This window comes from Balaenoptera borealis (assembly GCF_965194805.1).
Source record: "Balaenoptera borealis genome assembly, chromosome: 2".
In the NCBI taxonomy this organism is placed as follows: domain Eukaryota; kingdom Metazoa; phylum Chordata; class Mammalia; order Artiodactyla; family Balaenopteridae; genus Balaenoptera; species Balaenoptera borealis.
The window spans coordinates 96,584,899-96,608,067 of record NC_138867.1 but is presented as its reverse complement, the minus strand read 5'-3'; the positions used below and the strand labels follow the sequence as shown (position 1 = coordinate 96,608,067).

The 23,169-nt window shown below is 33.6% G+C and overlaps 1 protein-coding gene across 2 annotated transcripts in view; it reads right to left on the bottom strand.

The window, feature by feature from the left end:
• Positions 1–23,169, bottom strand: part of AP3S1 (adaptor related protein complex 3 subunit sigma 1) — a 68,330-nt gene that overhangs the window by 517 nt on the left and 44,644 nt on the right. Inside the window, exons 5-6 of one of the 2 annotated variants that reach the window (XM_082378515.1) lie at positions 9,184–9,291; positions 4–6,045 (exon numbers count right to left, since the gene is read on the bottom strand). In XM_082378515.1, coding sequence (XP_082234641.1) covers positions 6,010–6,045; positions 9,184–9,291 — 144 coding nt within the window. In that variant the 3' untranslated portion in view covers positions 4–6,009. Of the gene's footprint in view, positions 1–3; positions 6,046–9,183; positions 9,292–23,169 lie in introns of those variants that run through there. The other variant, XM_082378514.1, reaches the window with a different exon arrangement.

Genomic DNA, 23,169 nt, shown 5'->3' with positions numbered 1-23,169 from the left:
TATACAGAAGCAAATAAAAGAAAAAGAAAATGTACAGCTCAGGTGTAGCCCATCAAAAAACACTAAAACTGGAGGACAATGATAAAAGAGTTTCATATAACAAGCTTAGAGACCAGATGGTAGTTTGAATTGGTATGGAATGGTTACTTTGAAATACTAATCTATAAAGAGAAAACAGTTGACACCTTAAAAAAATACAGTGAATACATGCAATGATAACAATGTAAAGATTTAAATACAAATTAACCTGTACTACGGAAACATCACACACAATATTCAAATGACAAAGCTAGATCTTCACCTATATTTTGATTTAACTGACTTATGATATAAGCATTAAAGCATATTTTACATTAGTTTCCTTATTAGACATCTCTTGCAACAACTGTGATAGATTTTGGGTTTTTGCTTTTCAACTGTCATTTATTATTAATATATGCTGTGAAATAAAAACTGAAAGTAATAAATCATGTTCGTTTAGTTTCTTAGGGCTAAACCCTTAAAACATTTCAAAACAATAAAGTTTTTAAAAATTATTTTTTAAAACTGTAGAGGCTCTTCTAAACTTTTCTAGGAAAGTTCTAGGACATTAAAAAAAAAAAAAAATCAGGCTTTTAAACTGAAGCCTCAGGACTTCCCTGGCGGTCCAGTGATTAAGACTTTGCTTTCCAGTGCAGGGGGTGCGGGTTTGATCCCTGGTTGGGGAGCTAAGATCCCACATGCCTCGCAGCCAAAAAACCAAAACATAAAACAGAAGCAATATTGTAACAAATTCAATAAAGATTTAAAAAAAAATAAAGTGAAGCCTCAATCCAAAGAGAATGGTTCTGCCTAAAAATGAAACTGCAAGAAGAGGATCAATCCAACCCTTCAATGAATTAGTAAAAATATAATGATTAAAATTATTTTGTCATATAAAGTAGATTCAACATATGTTCGGTTTACAATATACAAATTTAGAGAAAGAATAGCATAAATGCAAAAGGTAGGATATATATAAATAAATGAATTCTAAAATTTCCAATACCATTAGTGTACAATATTTGGCTTTCATCTTAGTTGGAAAATTTATAATTTGTGAAATAATTTTGAGAGAAAATATGCTTAAAAATAAAAGAAAAATGCATATATATCACTTTTCTCAAATAGCTACATCAACAGTCTTCATATTTTTACGATTTAATTTATATACCAATTAGATTTCATCAATTTTTATTCAGGTTATGTAATAAAGCCAACAAACACATGTGAATTCAGTGTTATATATTATCTTGCACAAAAGCAATTACGTAACAAAAACAAATCTTCTACTTTGCTTAGATTACATATATGAGACAGTGTCCATGTAATCAGAAAGATTAGTTTTAATATCCCTTTTTGTAATTTAGTTTTTTTCTCTCATGTAATCCTACCTCTTTCGTTAATTAAAAATATAATAATAATAAAGCTGTTACCTGAGAAAAATCTTGAGTGATACAAAATAGGCCAGTGTAAACTATTTGCTGAATAAAGGATACAAACATTGTTAAGCAATGAAATAAAAGCCATGGATTATCAAGTTAGAATTGGAAATAATAGAAAAATCAGTAAAATAGTATTTAATAATATATATGGTCCACACAGGCAATGATAAGGGTGATATGGATGAAAAACTCCATACCCAATTAAAGACTGAATAGGGTTGGAGAATTCAATTTTTATAATTTAATGGAGTGTAGTTGTTTTTGATGTATAACTAAAAATTTGATTGACCTCTACATTTATACCTACCTGAAGCAATGCAGTTTTTGTTATGCCCAACCTCTCTCCAACAGCCCCCAAAAAGATGTTAGAGATATAGATGAATATTATTTAGGGTAGCATGAATCATATTCAAAAGGATCTTTAACTTGATGTTTTCAAGTTCAGTGTTTAGCTACCAAAATTTAGAATGGTTTAGAATCAGAGAAGACTCTAATTCAAAGAGCTTCCTTTTGCTAGGAAGTATGTTGTTTCCAAGGGAACAAAAATTATTTTACAAACTTACAGACAACCTGGAACTAAGTATCATTTTTCCAGTAGAAGGATTTTATAATTTTTCTAACTAAAAAATCAATTTGCCACTATTTCTATTTTGGAATTTCTATACAGGGTGCTAATTATGAGTAGGCTGTAGAAAAGTAATGACAAGGTATTTAACTATAAACATTTTAAAAGGCATGAATTATTAGAGGATTTTATTATTGAGAAAAAGAGAGAAAAGGTAGGGTGTGTATGTGTGTGTCCGTCTGTTTTACTGGATGCTATGGTTAACGTAAGTAGTAAAAACACTTTTTTTCGTATAAAATGTCATTGTCAAGAAGCCTTCTTTTCCATAATACCCTGTACCATGAGCAGCTAAACTAAAGAATAAAACTTCATCCTGTTAAATTTCATTAGATTAAGTCGTTTCTTTGTGACCACAGATGGTGTTGACTGTTAGCTGCTAATGAGAATACATAAAGTCAATATAGCAATTGATTTCAATAGCATATATGTGCCAAATTCATATTATGTAAAACCAAAAGAAGTTTCTAAGTCAACAAACTACAATTTCTCTAAACATAAGCAGCAAGCCATAGACATGCAAAGGATGGTAACTACTCAGAACACGCAAATGAATTAAGAGAATCAAATTATTTCTCAAGCATGTTCAATACTTTTGTGTAGTATGTCACAAACTTAAATGATAGGAAATTTAAAAATTGTAATGTGTACTTCAATTAAGTTTTAATTAAACTAACATTTTAAGAAATCAGATTCTGTAGAATATAAAATGTAAAGAAAAATATGAGAAGGACTGTTGATCGCTACTCAGATGCTTACATGAGCTGTCAATGTTAATATACAAAAACTCAGGGCTTAAAAAAAAAAACACTTCATGTCACTCAGGTAGTTAACACCAGAACTGCTATAAAACACATTTCAGTTTCAGACTTCCATGAACATGAAGTCTGAAACATTTTTATTAAAGAATAAAATGTAAAAGAGGTAATTTGCCATTAGGAAATCAGTTTGCCAACACAAAGGTATAAAGGAATTTTCATCTTAGTTAAGATTTTTTTTTTTAGTAAGATATACTCAAAACAACAAGATAACTTTTATTAAACACAATTTTTTTGAACACTAAAATTTACAGAAATTAAGTTTACCTGACTTGTTAGTGGTATGTACAATTTAAAATGTAAAAATAAGATACTTCTGACAGTACAGCATAGTTCTTATAGATTTAAGATTACACAGTTGACATAAAGCAGAAATAAAGAGAATGAAACCCTACTGGAGAAATAACTTGTTTCCATCTATGTTGTTATACTCGAGCACCACCATGGCAGGTAAACTGAAGCAACTCCACTAACAAAAACAAATACATGAATCCAAAGCAGTTAAGAGTATGAATCGGATGGAAGAATGAAGTACAGTATATAAAAGAATGGTCATGTTTTCTCTCCCATGAGATTAAATAAATTAACAGAATTAAGAGAAAGAAAACAAAATGAAGTCTGCAAGTATACCAAAATGAGGCCAAACAGAAGACTTATACAGACATACTCTCAGAAATTTCAAGCACTTGAATCACAAAGATAGTAATGGATGGATATGATTTGTTTTTGATTTTGTTTTTAAATTGCCAGACCCAAAAATAAACAAAATATGTGCAAGCGAAACTGAAAAAGCAGCATTACTAAAATATATTTCAAAGAATCTGAAGACTCCCTTTTCCTCATGCAATAAGCAATTAGCTTTCTCCAAGGGAAAAGGAAAGAACCTAGATATTTACTTCATCTAACACATAAAATATCCTACCATCTTAAAATATTTTTTCAAGCTTGATATATAGCATAATAAGATGGTAGTTGAAATAATTTGTACATACTAAAACCTTTACCCACCCATCCTGCTGGAAGTTGCTATATGCACATTCATAATTTTGACCTAACAGCAAAGTGAAAGAACATCAACATTAATAAACACAGTACTAAATGGTTTCAGACTCAAAATCATTAACAAAATAATGGCAGATTTTGAAAGCATGCTTTGAGCAGAATAGAAAATGTCAATATTTTAATTTCTGAATTTAAGGCAGAATAACTTTTAAACTGGGGACAGGCTTGCTCTTTGCTTTAAAGGCAGTGCTTTAATACTGCAATTATAAACAGATTAGAAATGCTGATGACGGTCCTCTAGTAAGCAAGAACTATGGCATTTTATGAAAATTTTTACCAAAATGAGAATATTTTAAAATTTTTAAACCTTTCAGTACTAGTCATTTTATGTAATCTTAAATTATAGTTTTAATTTCTAGCATAGGATTTACCTGTGTGAAATAAATATAGCAGACTGATGTCATTTATGGATTTAATATAAATAGTTTTGACCCTCACAAGTGACCTCAAGGGTCCTCATCATAATTTTGAATAAGAGAGTAACTGTGCATGTCAAAGTAGAGGGGCAGAACCAACTCACAAGCTGACTTTCCAACATCTGTATCTTAGGGCCGCTTTTCTTGCTCTCTATTCTTTGAAAATAGATACTTGATTAAAAAAAAAAAAGCAAATTACTAGTTCTAGTGATGGAAGTTATAAGACCTAAGTGATTGATGGTTCTTTGGTAGAAAAAGCAATTTAACATAAATTAAAGACTGGAACATAGAAACTGGCAGTGACTGAGATCAATGGAGTAAATGAGACCATTACATATTTTCTATTCCCAGGATAAAGTAATACAGATCCAGGGTCCAAACGTGGTGTCCCTAGCTTCATAATACATAGCCCACTAACTCGGGATAAGAAATTGTAAAGCTACCTGTATGTTGCTGCTTCTTAAACACATCCAGAAAGTAGTAATTTAGTGTCTAAAAAGCAATGCCAAATTCCCAGTGGCATTTTTCTAATTACTAAAGTGGTTAATCTAGCTTGTTAAGTTTACACATTTTTTCCCTGCATGGCACTCAATAAACTATTTTCATTTTGAAATTTTTAAATGGAAGTATATGAACATTTTCATTTTCTTGTAATGGCTTTGTACAAAAAAGTTGTTCATCAACATCTCTACATGGAAATGTTTAAAGAGTAATTCACACAGGTAACTTATGGTGTGAAAAATGCACAGGAACTAGCAGAGGAAATTTAGTTTTGTAGGGCTAGGAGTCTATTTAAAACATTTCCAGTTTTTGCCAATACGCTTTGCAAAAATTTTCAGGGTTTACAATATCTTATTGAGTCTTACTATGATATGTTTGGATATCAGAAGGTTGCTACAGTGAAAATCCATTTTATTTTGGTCAATATACTTAATTCCATGTTTTAGAGTATTTATTTCTACTTTAGAAGATATCTGATCTTACTTTTTGTTGGCTACTTCTAATATTCACCTGTTAGTCAAAACTGCAAAAGCAATTGTTAAGACTTTGGAACTGAAAACCATTAGGTGGGGGGAAGGGGACTATTTAACAGTCACTGTTCTAAGCCTTTACCGGTTCCCACTTTGTATGCTAATCTCTAAAGGTTCAGCTTTTGGTTTTTAAATTCACAGCTTCCAAAACCCAGCATGCAATTTTATGTTAGAATCCTAATTAAGAAACGTGGGGGAAAAAAATCTGTGAGAGTTAAATTAAGGTTCTGCCATATGATGCTCAAAATAAACTCTGATTTACATACAAAGTAAATTGTCATTTCTACAAATGTAATTTGTCAGTTAAATGACAATGTTTAAAAAAAAAAAGAAAAAAATTTAAACTTTCCTTTTACAATGCAGGCAGACAAAACAGAACAAACATGACATCAATGATATACTAGTAAAATACACTAAGTCCAATAAAAGATGAATAAACTACAAGGAGAAACTAGAATGGAAAATAGGCTACAGGGACTATATGGGTTCATTAACACAAAGAATTTTTGAGTCTGGCCTAAATAATTAATTGCCTTTGACATCATTTTGCTTTCCCTTTGTTAAAGTACATTTTTCTCAAAGTCAGCAATACCTTGTCTACCTGTCCTGTCTGGGAGATTGAAAGATAAAGGTCTGTAAGAGAGAAGAATGGAAAGAGCTAGAAAGATCAGGATGTTCGGAAAAAAGAGGACTGACTTTTAAAAAGTAGTGACTAAATTCAGACCCATTTATTCATCTTGAAAATCACATGAAATACATAAAAGCTAACAAGTCTCCCCAACCCCACCCCTCTACCTCCACCCCCAGGGAGTCCTTTTACTCCTAGGCAGATTCCTGAGTGCCTCTTACACTTCCCCCAAATCCCACCAACCTCCCAGCTTAAACCCTCCTTTCCCAAGATCCCAATGTTATAGTAAACCATTTATCTATCAAAGCAGGATAGATGAAAATATATTCAGAGCATATCTTTGCTTCTCATCTCTTTAAAGATCTGGGTGATCTTTGCTTCTACCTGTCTAGGTAATGGGAATTAAACTGGTTCACTTTTGACTGTTACCAGAAATATACTACTTTTAAGATAAAATAATAAAATCTTTGATTTCTGACAAAGTAAAGGCAACTCGATACATCCATGTTATATTTTAAAAGCTGTATCTTAATTACATCTAGGCTTTTTAAAAGATAAATGATATTCTAAACATTACTTAAATTAATTTTTAAAACATGATAAACAGGTCTTTTCATCAATCATGGTATTCTGAACTTTAAGATTTGCTTTGTAACTTTTTGCTTACATAATACATTTTAACTAAAATTTTGTAAGAGTAAGATTAATAAAAGCTTATAGCTTGCTCTCAAATAATTTTGGATTATTCTGCAGCCATATATTTGGTAGATATAACCAGTTTAAATAACATGGAAAAGGAATCCATATGAAAACTTTTGACATTTCACTGCATCTGGAATAAAGCTGGTAGCCTTCCCAACATACTTAAAATATATGAAAATTACTGAAAAATTACACAAAGTCAACATTATTTCAACACAATTTCTTAAAGTATGATCAGAACTATATGGCTTCACCATGACTCAAAATCCTACTTTATGAGGAAAATATTAGCAGACATCACATATAGAGAAACACTTGATAAACATATGTTAGTTTATCCATCAGATTTAAAACATACTTTTTTTATAAAGGAGAAAAAGAAAAACTAATTTGGTAGCAGATAACAATTGATTATACATGTTAAAAGACAATCAGTGGATGAAAAACAAATATTCACCAGTATTCAAAACCATTTTAAATAGCATGTTTAAATAGCATGTTTCTGTTAAAGGACTTTAAGTTATAATGTTCTTATAACTATTTCCACTGAAAATGTAAATTCTGTATTTTACTGCTCTTTATAGATAAAAAAAACTGGCTCACTAACAAAGTTTTACTGGACAATCAAAAAGCAAATATCCATTATGTAATTATTACAGGTCCTTCATGACTTCTGTCAATATTATATATAGCAAACTAAGGAGGAAAAGGGGGTCAGGCGGGAGGAAGGGCACCACCAATGGAAAGGAGTTAAATACCTGGAAATGTGATAATTCCAGACAAGAGGTCGATATATTTTTACAGATGATTACACGGAATTCACAAATTACCACATATCCACTCATTTTAGACTAAGTATTAATGGATTGTATCACTGTCTGTCTCTTGGCATTTAAAATCTATATCCATACAGTTTTGTAAAGCAAGGTTTAACAGACATAAATTTCAAGTTATCATTTTAAGACTTTAAAAACTATAGCTTAGAGTTTATAGTAAACCTTATGCCATATTGAACAATACACTGCAAGCCAACTCTACTAAATAATATTCTTAGCCCTTTTCCTTGTCCTAAAACAAAATTTTCTCTATTAATCTAGTTTGTTTTCCCTTTTCAAAAACCAGTATTTTAAAAATTGGCTGTTGAACACACAAAATATATACAATTACTTAAAAAGAGTCATAATTTTAAGCTCTTCCCCATTACAACCCTCTCCTTTGGGAAACCAAGAAGGATGATAACTTGAGATAAGGAGAAATGAAGGACTATTTTAATTTAAAACAGAACATCGGAAAATGTTTTTATACAAAACTTCAACTGTTTCTAATCCTCAGATTTCAGATTTATCCACCATCCTGTGTTTCATTCCATTCCAATGAGCACAGCATTTTAAGCTGATCCTTTGAAGAGCCAACAAGATAAAAATTCTTCAGAACTCACCTGTTGTAAATTAATGCTAGCATATTTTTAATATCTTTCTGCTTTTATAGTAATATTTACTTTAGATCAACCAAATAACTGTATTAATAATTATAAATAAAATTAGTTTTCTGCATTATGACTATAAATATCAAAGGTAAGAGTATCCTCAAACATGTATAGTATTGAATGAGATATCAAGACTATTCATCTTTCTAAATTTCTGTATAGCAATAAGAAACAACCAAAATTATGTAAACTTGAGTGGCCCAGCTGCAGCGCCTGTTACTGATATTTCAGCCTTGTTACTGAGGGAAGAGTCATACAATTCTGAAGTAGAGTTTTACAAAAGGCTAAACTGTTGGTTGGTCCTCATTCACTCAATTTAGCAGCACAAAGTTAGCTGTATATAACTAACCAAATCTTTCTCTTCTAGAATGCAATAAAAGCCACGAATACATGTATCATTATATGGAATGTATGATTTAGCTAACTTGTCAGTGACCTTTGGGAAGGATCCAGAATTAAAAGATTAGAGCATTGAATTTCTTTTTTCAATGTGCACTCAGGCCTACTAAGCAGCCATTATAACATTACTTCCTTATGAGAATTCCATTTTCTCTCCTTTCCTTTTACAGAAATAGTTTTATAAAACACTAAATTTATATATCTTTAGAAAACCAGTTCTAAGACTTCCTTGATAATTAGTGACTAAGGTTTAATAACAAATATTGATTCCATTATTCATAATTTCTTTTTTAAGCAACAAGAAATGGGAATTTTATTCATTACCCAAAGCAATACGACTGTGGCTAAAAGAATACACAAAACTATTTGGTGGGTAGTGGTCACAGAACATTTAACATACTAAAATGTGTATATTCCACTTCTTTTTAAAATTGAATAAGCATACCAGCTGTACCTAAAGGGTGATACTGAAGGACAAACAGTGAAAGCTACAAATCATGCATAATTTATGATCATGCTTACTACCTTCATTAACTAAAGCACTTTCCATTCTTACCTCAGATTTCTCCAGTTTATTTTGTGCATCAATTTGTGTAACAATCTCATTCATGTTGGTCTCCAATACCATTCCCCCCATCACCATTTCTGCAAGAATATTGTGAACCTAAAAAAAGAAAACTCACTGTAAGAATGTTTCATGATCCCAGTAATTTTTCTTTCAAATACTGCTGTTTTATGAGCTGTAAGATAAAAATAATTTGGAGTGAAGACTCATAATACACTTATGTCACTACTGTGAAGCCTTAGGCAATTATACAAACCTCTTTAAATCTTAGTTTAATGAGCTGTAAAACAGAGATAATAATAGTATCTCCTTCATAGACTGATGAAAAGATTAAGTGAGGTCAGTGACCATGGAAGTGCCCCAAACAAAGTAAATAATAAACATTAGCTACCATTATGGTATCAGGATTAATGCTAAAAAAAAATGACCTATAAGGGCCTTTTATACCTGATTCTTAGTCAGTAATTATTAAGTTGTTTTATGCTCAAGGTACTCAATGAGGCTGTGTGGCATTCCTACAAGCTCTAGATTTAAAATGATGTGAAAGTTTCTTTATATTATAGGTACTTTAATAAAGCTTTTACCCCAAAGCCCTCTCTATATATCTAATTACTCAGATTTTTTATTATCAAATACATCTTACAATGACAAAAAACAACATTTTCCATTGGGGAGAAAAACTATAACCCAGGTGTTTTGTCATAAGGTATTTACTGGATCAAAAATCACCGAGTCAAAGCTGGAATGTCACAGAACAGTATACTGTGCTATAATTTTAAAAAAATAATGTGGCAGCATTAAGAATGGAGACTCTGAAATTAGATAGGTATAAATACTGACTCTATCACTTATTAGTTGTATACCCTTTAGAAGTTAGTTACTTGACCTCTCTGTTACCTTATCTGTAAAAGAGAGGTAGAAATAGTATGGGTACCTCATAGAATTATCATAAGGATTAAATAAATTCATGTGAAGCACCACAGCACAGTACCTAATAGGTTTTTTAAACAAAAACTTTTTAAAATTAAATATATAATTACACTGTTCGATTTTCCTTTTTAAGATTTCATGCAAATGTACTCATGATTTTTAAAATATCCTATTATTTATTAATGTTTCATTTTGGAAAGATGGACACCTCACATACCAATTTTGAAGAATTACAGAAATTACTTTTCCTTAGCAAACAAAACTAGAAGCTACAATTGTTTTAAACAATAGTGCTAAATATCATCACTTCTACTACTATCTTTTCTGTTACTAGATACCATTTATTAAAACTCTGTTTTGATGCTGCACTTACAGTATCTGATTTAATTCTCACATTAACCTTTGTTACAGCTGAGAGAATAAACCAGCTTACTCAAGATGCATAAGCTAATAGGTGGCAAATCAATGACTCAAACCTAAATCTGAGTGATCCATGTCCAATACTTTGCTTTCTTCTGTTAACAATAATAAATGAAATCGATACAGCAAATTACTTTTTAGTCATAATCTATGAAAATTCAATTAAAGGTCAAGAAGATAACTAGGTGATAAAATAAAATTACTTTATAATAGCTAATAGGTACTGTATGCATAAAAAGTGTTCAGAAAGAAAGGCCATGGCCAGGGGACAGAGATTCCTTAAAACTTCTGTTTTAGCAGTGGAAATTCCTCTTTTCTTTTTAAAACAAATTCTTATGCAATAGCATGACTTGTAATGCTGATAGAAGTGTAGCAACTACACCACCCCCATTTTGCTCAGGCTTTCTAATGGGTTCATCCCTACATATACATTGTACTATTGCCTTTCGAAACATCTCAGAACACAAGCACTACATTGGTGGAAACTATAGATTTCAGTAATACTGAAACATCTACCAACTTTAGAGGTAACAAAATATGAGCAGCCTACAAATGTGGGTCGTATGCAAGAAATTCTAAGAAATGTATGTAAATTTGTCCTTAAAGTAAAAATAATTCCTATGAAAGCAAATTCAGATCCAGAAGAGACAGAAAATACAACTGAAGAGCCTGTGAGCTAAATTCTTAAACATAATCTCACTTATTATAAAGATAATAAACGCCTAAAGACTGTATTCTCAGTGAGGAGGTACAATACGTTATGTAGAAATTTAAGGAGAGGACTTCCCCTCGTGGCACAGTGGTTAAGAATCTGCCTGCCAATACAGGGGACACGGGTTCGAGCCCTGGTCCGGGAAGATCCCACATGCCGCGGAGCAGCTAAGCCTGTGTGCCACAACTGCTGAGCCTGCGCTCTAGAGCCTACAAGCCACAACTACTGAGCCCGTGTGCCACAACTACTGAAGCCTGCATGCCTAGAGCCCATGCTCCACAACAAAGAGAAGCCACCACAATGAGACGCCTGCACACTGCAGCAAAGAGTAGCCCCTGCTCGCTGCAACTAGAGAAAGCTTGCGCACAGCAACAGACCCAACGCAGCCAAAAATAAAAAAAAAAATTTTATTTAAATAAATAAATAAATAAGAAATTTAAGGAGATAAACATCGTGGGGAATGAGAACTATTAATTGGGAGGCTACTCCAATACTATTCAGGTTATGGTGTCCAAAGTAAGGTATGTCACATGAGGAGGGGAAATTAAGAAGGTGAACATGTCTATTGATAGAAAAATTCATGTTCCAAGAATTGAGAAGAATTTTTGGCAGACTTAATAAGAGAAAGAGGATGATAAAGCTCTGCTTTTAGCTTAGCCCTAACTCATATGGTTGACATATTTCAGTATTTTGTTTTATAAATTTTACTTAAAACAGATTTTTATGGAAATAAAAGGGTAACAATATGCTTATAATACAACTCGTCTACTAAACTGCTTTGATGTTCACCTGAAAGTTCAACGAGTTTTCACTCTTACGAATTTTTATAGGTATTTAAGTGTTTAAAAAGTGGCAAATACCACATTAACAATGTGATTTTGCCCTTTTTTTTTTTTTTTTTTTTTTAAATATATGCCCTATCTATCCAACCACACAGCTTCTTCTGGACATAGACCGTAACTTCTAAACTTCATTTATTTTTTTAAAATCACAATATAAGCCATACAGAAACTTATATATAAAAATAGTCTCTACCATCCTCTGCTTCTGTTATTAGGTCCCTCTATCTAAAGATAATCACAGTTAATTGTATCTTATATATCCTTCTAGAAAATTTGTTATGCATATACTTGTTATATGTGTGTGTGTATATATCTAATGTACACAAATGAGATCACATTGTACACATTATTCCCACAGTTCTACAAGAAAATAAAGATTGAATTGTCGGTGCTTTGTGACCACCTAGAGGGGTGGGATAGGGAGGGTGGGAGGGAGGGAGACGCAAGAGGGAAGAGATATGGGGATATATGTATATGTATAACTGATTCACTTTGTTATAAAGCAGAAACTAACATACCATTGTAAAGCAATTATACTCCAATAAAGATGTTAAATGGGAAAAGAAAAAAAAAAGAATGACAAAAAAAAGAGACTGAATTGAAAGAGGCAAGAGAAAATGAGCATATGAGTTAATAAAATAATAAGTTACTGGAGCCAGGTATATGTACAAGAATGATCAATGAAACTGTTGGTAAGAGCAAAGAAAAATACAAAACTAAAACAGTGAATCTACACTATTAATTATCACACACCTAAAAATGAGAAATATACAGATTCCTCAGAAATATTGGTAAGTTATTAAATGAACAAATGAGAGGGACAGAACGATATCTATAATATGGTCCCATTGAGGTATACTAAAAAAATTACACACATACACACACTTGGATATACCCAGAAAAATTCTGGAAAGGCATGAAAATAATTAGAAAAAAAAAAAAAAGACTTTATTTTTTTAAGAGCAGTTTTAGGTTCACAACAAAATTAAGAGGAAGGTACAGAAACTTTCCCATACATACAACCTGGCCTCTGACATGCACAGCTTACCCAGAGTGGAAAATTTGTTACAACTGATGAACCTACACTGACTCATCATAATCACCCAAAGTCATAGTCTACCTCAAGAGCTCTCTTTTGGTGTTAAACATTCTATGGGTTTGGATAAATATGATACATATCTATCATTATGGTATCACAAGAGTATCCTAAATATTCTCTATGCTCCACCTATTCACCCATCCCCCTCCCTCCCCAAGCCTGACAACCACTAATCTTTTCAGTATATGCATAGTTTTACCTTTTCCAGAATGTCATATAGTTGGAATCATACAGTACATAGCCTTTTCTGATTGGTTTCTTGCACTTAGTAATATGCATTTTAAGGTTCCTCAATGTCTTTTCATAGTTTGATAGTCCATTTATTTTTAGCACTGAATAAAATTCCATTGACTGAATATAACACAGCTTGTTTATCCATTTACCTACTGAAGAACATCTTGGTTGCTTTAAAGTTTTGGCAACTATGAAAAGAGTTGCTATAAACATCCACGTGCAGGCTTTTGTATAGACATAAGTTTTCAACTCTTTTGGGTAAATACCACGGAGCACGATTGCTGGATTGCATGATAAGAGTATGTTTAGTTTTGTAAGGTATCGCCAAACTGTCTTCCAAAGTGACTGTATCATTTTGCATTCACACCAGAAATGAATGAGAATTCCTGTTGCTTCACATCCTTACCAGCATTTGGCATTGTCAGTATTCTGGATTTTGGCCATTCCAATAGGTATATAATGTGCTGCAAATATTTTTTAATAGATAGTAGTTGCCTAAACAATGGGACTGGAGAACTGAGGAAGAAAGGAGACTTAGCTTTCTTTCATAGTTTTTGTTTGTTTGTTTATTTGTTTTGAAAACTTTTAACACAAGCATATATTGCTTAAAAAAAAAAAAATCTTCCTAAAGAGTAAGAGAGATCATTCAGAGGAACAATATTAAAGGCAATGGCCATGTACCTATTTAAGTTATTTAAGAGGTAGCTCAAAGGTGTTGAATATTTGTTAGTGATAAGAGAAGCATGCCACTTTTTACATGTGTTAAACAATAAGTCTTTTTATGTGTCAATGCAGAACCTGAGACTTTTGCTTAAAACTACTGTAACATACAAGATTAAGTGGTCTCTATATTATTTTATTATTATTTATAAGATATTATAATGCACATTGTTGGCATCTAATAAATATTAGATGCCAACATTTCTTTCTTCAAAATCATTTACCTCAATTATCTTAAAATTCAAAAGTTAAAAGAACACAGCATTTTTTGTACTTAGTTTAACTACCCCATCAGTAAACCATATTTATTAAATATTTATATATAGTGTTTACGGACAGCAGCATCTTGGTTGAGTAAAGCCTACATAATCATTGGAGAGTAAATGAAGATTAAATCAAACACATTTCACTTTTTACTGTTTTTTTTTTTTTTTGGTCACACTGCACAGCATGTGGGATCTTAGTTCCCCAACCAGGGATCGCACCCGCCCTCCCTGCTTTGGAAGCATGGAGTCTTAACCACTGGATCACCAGGGAAGTCCTACATTTCACTTTTTAACAGTTATAGGTCAACCAGGCAGAACCAAGCATCTAAAAACAAAAAAAATGAAAGGAAGTCAAATTACATAGAGTCCTTTCTATGGATTGTCACTTGTTTTCAAAGCATAAAGCTACTTCACTATAATTTATGCTAGAAATGAGGTCCTTTGCACCAAACATCTTTTAATTTGACTACATTAATATCTTACTACAGGGATGGTCAAGTAAAATATGGCATATACGTTCTACACAATATTTCACTTAAGAATAAAGCTGATACATATATATTGATATGGAAGGATCTAAAGAGAGATGAAGTTAATAAAGCAAGGCATAGGGCATTATGTGAAATAAAAACATGCTTTATCACTCACTGAACCAAGAGAACTATGCATATCTTTGAAAACATATAGAAAGAAAGTCTGGAAGCCTACATAGACAAACTATTAAGAGAAATTACTTCAGGGAAGCAGTGTGGGGTAGTGGTGAATAGGTATAAGAAAGGGGACCAGGTAAGAAGAACTTTCATGTTTAATCATATAGCCTTCAGTATTATTTGACTTCTTTGTTTCAAGAAATTTAAGTATTATTATTGTAATTTTAAAATAATAAAATATATGAATAACACTGTAATGTTAATGGCGTGTGTCTGTGAGACAGACAAAGACACAGACACAGGCAGACATATACCACACATCTTCCTAAAACAATTACCTGAGGACTGGGGTAAGGACATATTCTTCACATAGCCCTGCAAAGTGTTAAGCACTCAATAAATATTTTGTAAAATGTGTTTTGCAAGGAACACCTCCTTCTTCTCCTCTTGCAAAAGAAAACTGAACAGGAGTTTTAAAAAGGGGTGAAGGGGAGGCAAAGCAGAGTTATAAGTCTACTCTACAGACCATAATACTGTAAGAAATGATTTTTTTTATTTTTAAGAAAATAGCCAATTTTGATGAAATGACATATTATTTAAAATATGTTAGCAAATTTCCATTTATGTACTTGTGGGTCATACTCTTACTAATTTGATAATAAAATGTTAATACATGTATTTGCTAATAAAAATTTAAATAATGTACCTAAAGTAATCTATTAATACCTGTATTTATAATTCTAAATGGTCTAAATCTCATTCACATTTTGATATTTCTTCAAATGTAAGTACAATTGATCATAAAAAACATCATTACTTTACATACCACTGAAAAGGAAAAATGCTGACAATTAAATTATGACAAGCAGCCAGCCCCGCTGCCTCAACCCCGCCAGGGTAGCGGCCAAGCAGAGGGCTGTTGGGGGCGAGGTACACATGGGGGCTTCAGACGCCCGCCTCCCACCCACCCGCTGCTGCCAGAGCAGCGGGAGGACAGAGCGACCTACTCCACTGCTCTAGGGACTTTCCTGGTGGCACAGTGGTTAAGAATCCGCCTGCCAATGCAGGGGACACGGGTTTGAGCCCTGGTCTGGAAAGGTCCTACATGCCGCGGAGCAACTAAACCTGTGCACCACAACTACTGAGCCTGCGCTCTAGAGCCCACGAGCCACAACTACTGAGCCCTCATGTCACAACTACTGAAGCCTGCGTGCCTAGAGCCCATGCTCCGCAACAAGAGAAGCCACCGCAAGGAGAAGCCTGCACACCGCAATGAAGAGTAGCCCCCACTTGCTGCAACTAGAGAAAGCCCGTGCTCAGCAATGAAGACCCAATGTGGCAAAAGAAAATAAATTAAAAAAATAAAATGTAACTACCAGAAAAAGTAAAAAAAAAAAAAAAAAAAAATTATGCCAAGCTATAGAATTGTAAATGCATACTCATCTCAAAAATGTTAAAATGTGAAAGAAAATCAGCATTTTAGAATCAACGAAGTATATTTTCTTGTCATGCTTTAGCTCTACAGGTATTTATAAATAAAATAAAAGCTATAATGAAAAAATTTAAGTAAGAAAATGGATGTCTTTGGGTTTTACTGGAGTCACTACCAACATTTAAAAAAAAAAAGCTTAGCTTCAGAAATACATCCTCTCAAAATATATTTATCAGAACTTCATTAAATCTAAAAATATATTAAATTTTTGTATAATTATTCTCCAACAGGATAGCTGATATATCAAAGTGTTATATAAATCAAAACTTTCACCTAGGGACTTCCCTGGTGGCGCAGTGGTTAAGAATCCACCTGCCAATGCAGGGGGCACCGGTTTGAGCCCTGGTCCAGGAAGATCCCACATGCTGTGGAGCAACTAAGCCCGTGCACCACAACTACTGAGCCTGAGCTCTAGAGCCAGCGAGCCACAACTACTGAGCCCATGTGCCACAACTACTGAAGCCCGTGCACCTAGAGCCCGTGCTCCACAACTAAGAGAAGCCACTGCAATGAGAAGCCCGTGCACCGCAATGAAGAGTAGCCCCCACTCGCTGCAACTAGAGAAAACCCGCGCACAACAACAAACACAGCCAAAAAATCAAAACAAAACAAAACTTTCACTTGATGATGTCATTAACCTGAAGAAAGTGTTTGCTAAGGAAATAATCGGTTCTACAGGTATGTGGTTAATATTATCTTGAGATTGATGCAGTTGAGCAGGTTCTGCTGCTGAAGAGCATAATCCCCACACAAACTTCTCTCTTCTTTAATATTACATCATGAAAGAAAAGTCTAAAGTATGACAATTTTGAAAGTAATTTTGAAAGGAATTAAGAGTACATTTTGTTAGCCCACCAAAATTTTGATAAAATTTTCAAGACAAAATAGAAAGGTTAAGTATATAACATACTTTAACATAGTATAACATACTAATAATAATGAAGACATTTGTTAATTGTTGACCAATGGAAAGCAACAGTGGTATAGTAATTTAAAGCAACAGGTAAAGGAATTCCCTGGTGGTCCAGTGGTTAGGACACAGCGCTTCCACTGCAGGGGGCACAGGTTTAATCCCTGTTCGGGAAACTAAGATCCCACAAGCCAGCTGTGTGGCCAAACAAAAAACAAAAATAAATAAATAGAGTAATAGGTAAGAGTAATTCTATTTTGTTACACAATGCATTTTATACTCACACTGAATATGAATGTTTCAAATTGGAAAATTCAAAATATTCAAGTCTGAAAAACTAGAAAGCTGTTCTACTCGCTATTCTATATTTCGGGTTGATTATACAGAAATCCTTTTTAAAGGCTGCTTATCATAAGGGTCACGGATGCTCATTAAAAGACCTTAGAATACTCCTGGCTTATGTGATATTGCTGTCTTGTATTTTAATGCTACAATTTTTTTTTTCATTTTAATCTCATAAGTACTTTAACAGTCAATGTTCTTTTATCCTTACCCACAAATTTACTTCTTTCTTTGCTCTTCTTCCCTCTTCAACTCACTCCTTATATTTCAGATTTCTTTCTCTGTAAATTGCCCTCTTCAGAATTTCCTTTAGTCCAAAGGCTTGCTGGTTGCAAATTCCCTCATTATTTCTCAAATAATGTTTTTATTTCACCCATAATCTTGAAAGATGGTTTTGCTAATTTTAGAACTACAGTTGACAGTTACTTTCTTTCAACACATCTTCTAACTTCTGTGGTTGCTGCTGAGAAGTCACTTCCCAGTCTGACCACTGCTCTTGTGAAGGTAATATGTCTTTTATTTCTGGATGATTTTAAGAGCTCTCTCTCTGCTATTCAATTTTACTATCATTAGTCTATGTGTAGATTTCTTTTTATTTATTCTGCTTGTGATTCTTTTATCTGTGGATTGGCATCTTCCATTAATTCTGGAAAATTCTCAGCCATCAGATACTCAGATATTGAATATGCCTCGTTCTTTCTCTCTTCTTCATTAGATGTTTCTTGCTCTATCTTCCCTGACCTGTAAACTATCTTTCACATTTTCAGGCTTTCTTGTCCTTTTATGTTGCATTATGGACAATGTATTCTACCTTTCTATTTACTCAGATATGTTTATGATTAAAGCCATCCACTGAAAATTTTAATTTTGACTTTTTTTCTCTTCTAGAAATTTCATTAATTTCTTTTTCAAATCATCTAAGTTTTTAAAAAGTACTTTTATTTACTGCAATTTTTTAATCAGGTTTGACTTTCTAACAACTTGCTCAGTAGAAGGGGGGTGCCAAGTATTTGACTAGTGCTGGCAGGGGAGGGTGAAGCCCGGCATGTCTGGTTTTGAATGGCCCAGCCAGGAGCTGGGTTACAGAAAGGAAGGATTAAGCAAATTAAGTAAATGCATCAACAATAATACAAATAATAGGAATGAGAATAATCTCTCACTGTCAGACAAGCAAAGTGCAGATATGGAAAAGATGAAGGCTAGAATAAATTCTGTAGTGTTGCACTAGACTCTGGGGTATTAAGAAGAACTCAATGATTTTTAATATATATAAAGATATAGAAATAGGCAGGTGTGTGTGTGTACATACATCTATTTCCTAGCTTGGTTCACTAAGAACCAGAAGTAATATTCACACCTCTACCAACAAGCATACATGGTGCTAGGACTGTCATTTCTATACATCTTCATCCACTAAAAGGAACCTTACAGAGAGAAGATTAACATGAGGGCAAAGGCAAAAAATATATAAGATGCTCTGTCCATAGAAAAGGTGGAGAAACAATGATAAGCCTCATAATTACAAGCACCTCCAGACTATGGTTTCTCCATACCATTTCCCACTGAAAAAAAAAAAAAAAATCAGGACTCCTAGAAGGAATGACTGATAACATATCTAGAGCAGGAAATAAACAAATTGAATCTGGAACATCTAGTTGTACCAGAACACAAAGCAGCTATCAAAGTCCATGGAGGGGGAGAGGGGTCATGTCAAAAGAACCCAGAAGACAACGTGAAGGGGTTCCCCCACTGGCCAAAGATAGGGCAATTTGAGCATCAAAAAGAATAATATCCACAGTGGATTAAAACAAATCAATTATGATAAAATTTATATGTCACAAGGGTACTAAAAAGGAAATTCAATGATCACTTCTGGTGACTACTAGGGAACCAAATGTTATGGAAACTGGTTAATAAAGGGAAATACTGTAGAATTTATCCTGTCTTTCCTACATAAGCTGTACCTTTTTAAACCCATCATCTCTGACTTTTAATGGATTGTTTCATTCAATTCACACTTACTATACTGAATAATACATCTATTTTAAATAATTTCCCTTTCCCCCAAAGTTGGTTGGCTTGATCAGATTTTATTTATATTATTTCCCCCTTTTAAATCAGAGATTCTACTGTTTATAATTTTTATTAATGAAAACTATCTCTTTTCTTGCTCTTTTAATCAAACAAATATGACTTTATTCTTATTTGTAAAATATCAAATCTTTCTACCACTGAGATGCCTTGTTTTCCTACTAAATGCTCTGTTATTCCCTACTCTCCTTTCCCCCAGTTGGATAACAGCTTCAAAATACTTTTATAATACATGCTAAATACTTCATATTCTCTTATCTTTTCCTTCGTGTTTTCTATCTCTTAATCTTTCAATTATATGCTTTGAGATTATTTCCTGCATTCATCTTCTAGCTGTAATTCAAGCCTCAACCGTGACCATTCTCTTCTTTAAACTCTATAGTTTGAAAACACATTTTTAAGCCCCAGGAAGACCTTTTCGAATTGCATCTCCTTAAGCACTTTTTACCATTTTAAAATTTCAAGTGTTCACTGATCTCCTCTAGTAGTTCTTTTTCATGCAGCATATGTTCTGATTGTTCAGCCTGTTCCTCATCTCTCTTGTTGAGATGGCATTCTTTTTTCTCTGTCGGCTCACTGGTACTTAGGTGTGGTTGCTGAGATACTCCTAATGGTTAGATTTCTTCAGGTGGTGAAAGGAAAAGGAGACTCTCACTCTGTGTCCTGTGGTTTAACAATAGGCTATCAAACTCCTTAAGAGGGACTGGGCTAGAGGAAACCACTCCACTCTCACTCTTAATTCTTCATTCTCCTGGCCTGGAGGGTAGGAAAGACACTGAGGCCTCCAATCAGATCTCCCTTAACCTGATCTTTTGGGGGGATGGGGGAATGCAGGGAGGAGTAGACAGAGCACTTTTATAGCTGTCAATACATGTCATACATGCTCCAAACCAAGCTCTTTATAAATCTTTAGCTCCTTCATCTTTGCCCTGGGATTTGATGCTGTGCTGAGGTAGTGGCGACAACCTGGGGCCGCCCAATTAAAGCCACAGTGTTCAGGAAATGGGCAGGTAACACAGTTGCGCAAATAAGCAGACCTTCTCAGCAAACCCACAGTGGCCATGCAGTATAAGTAAGAAATAAACCAAGTTACTCATATTTTAGGTGTTATTACCACAGCATAACTTAGCTGTAATAAAGAGTCTGACTCCATTTTTGATGTCTGCCTGCTGACAGCTTTCAAGCCCCACTGTTCTCCCTTCCTCTTCTGCCCACATGTGGGCAAGTTGATAAGAAAGTCCAGGTGCTCCTTCCTTTGCACATGTGGAAACCCTCAACCCAGCCCTACCCCCTAACCACATAAAACCCCAAGATAGTCGCTGTTCCTTGTTTTCCCCCAAAAAGCTTATTATGTGAACGATAAACCCTTTCAGATCAGATCCTCTTGGTGTACATGTGGTATCTTCAGTCTCTACATCCAAATCAATTTTGGGCAGGGGGTGCTGTTCCACTATTTCAGGGTGATTACAAATATTAGCTTATGTGACTGATACACAAATTAGTACTTGAAGGTTTGCAATGAGAAACTGATAACAATCACAATAAAGGAAAAGACACTGACTTAGGGGTTGGGCAGTAGGCCACATGGAAACTATTACATTGGAGGCTAGAAAGTTAGTGATCCATGCTTGTAGTGGCAAAACATTTGGCAAATCTATCATGTGTGATAGTTTGAAAAGCAGATAAATTTACCCATGAAAACTCTTTTCTCTCTGACATAAAAACTGATGATTTTCCAGATACTGGCAGCTTTGTCACCATGGATTCCAGACTGACAGCATGTGGGACATGATAAACATACTGTGTGAATTAGAAATACTCTGATATTGTTACTGCAGCATAAACTAGCCCATCCTGACTGATAACAAAAGGGGTATTCTTTACAACTTCCTCCTTCCCTCTATCCAAGTGTAGTATAACAGCACACAAAGGACTGTGTACAAAACTCTGTATTTGCCCCTAGGAAGAAATGAGTTGAGCTATTTAGGAGATCTCTGACTGTTGGAAGGTCCAGGGCTGCTTGAAAGTTGAAAACAAGCCTACTTTCATAGAAGGGCTGAAAACAAGACTAGTATTGTTTTAGACAGAGAGTACAGGGACAGGAAATGTCTATTTTACTGGTCTCTAACTCTTGTTATACTGAAGCTTTTTTCTCATTGCATTGAAAAAAAATTAAAACAAGAGCTTAGGCCAGCTAATTTTGGCAGGTTTCAAAACAGTGATACACTGTTGTGTGAAATGAACAGGCTATACAGACTACATATGTGATCCTATTTTTGATTTTTTTAAAGACATATTTGTTTCAGTACTCATTTGTACAAAAACGTCTAGAAATACACATACTCTAAAATGTTAACCCTAGTGTTAATTAAAAAAAGAGGCGATTAGACTGAGGCGGTTCTAATACATTAGCAGTCTACATAAGCAAAGCACAACCTCAGCCTAAAATGCCTCAAGGTTAAGAAATCAAAACCTAAGAACAACCAATCACAAACAGCCAACTTGGCTTTCCCAAATAATACAGGTGCTTAAGAAATAGCCAATCAGATAATTCCCTTGCTTTGCTTCTGCCTCTTCTCTATAAACGTCTTTCCCCTAGCTCCTGTAGGTGGAGTGTTCCTAACCACTTGCGGTTTGGTGCTGACCAATTTGAATCAATTTTTACTCAAATAAACTCTTAAAATTTTTAGTGTGCCTCAGTTTATCTTTTAATACTAGGCAATCTCTGAAATTGAGATAGCATCTATTTATTTTCCTCATTTATATTTTCTGATTTTTCTAAAATGAACATATATTAACGTAAAATAGAAGTTTTAAAAACACTGTGTATCATGTATGGAAGTTGTATATATATAGAGCTTAATTTTCCTATTAAGGAAAACTTTTATTCTCTGCTACAAATGTGACAACTTTACTCTTGCTACAATATTTTACAATAGAATCTTCAATTTTCTCAAAAATTTGCCAGATGCAACATATAAGCTAGTGATCTTTGAGCAGTCATTTTAAAAATAGAATTTTAAACATTTTAACCACGTACCAAAACTTACTTTAGAATATTGTGAACCTTAATGCCTAAAAATAACAGGAGTCTTTGTAAGTGCGAATAGCGTAAGACAGATAATAGAGAAAAGCAGTAGAAAACTAAAATAATTCTCTTAAAAATATCAACTTTAAGTTCTATATCCAAAATGAGTCAATATATGAAATTAAATCATTTAGTAAATGAGAAATATGATCTAAAGGACCAGCTAATAGTAAATGTATTC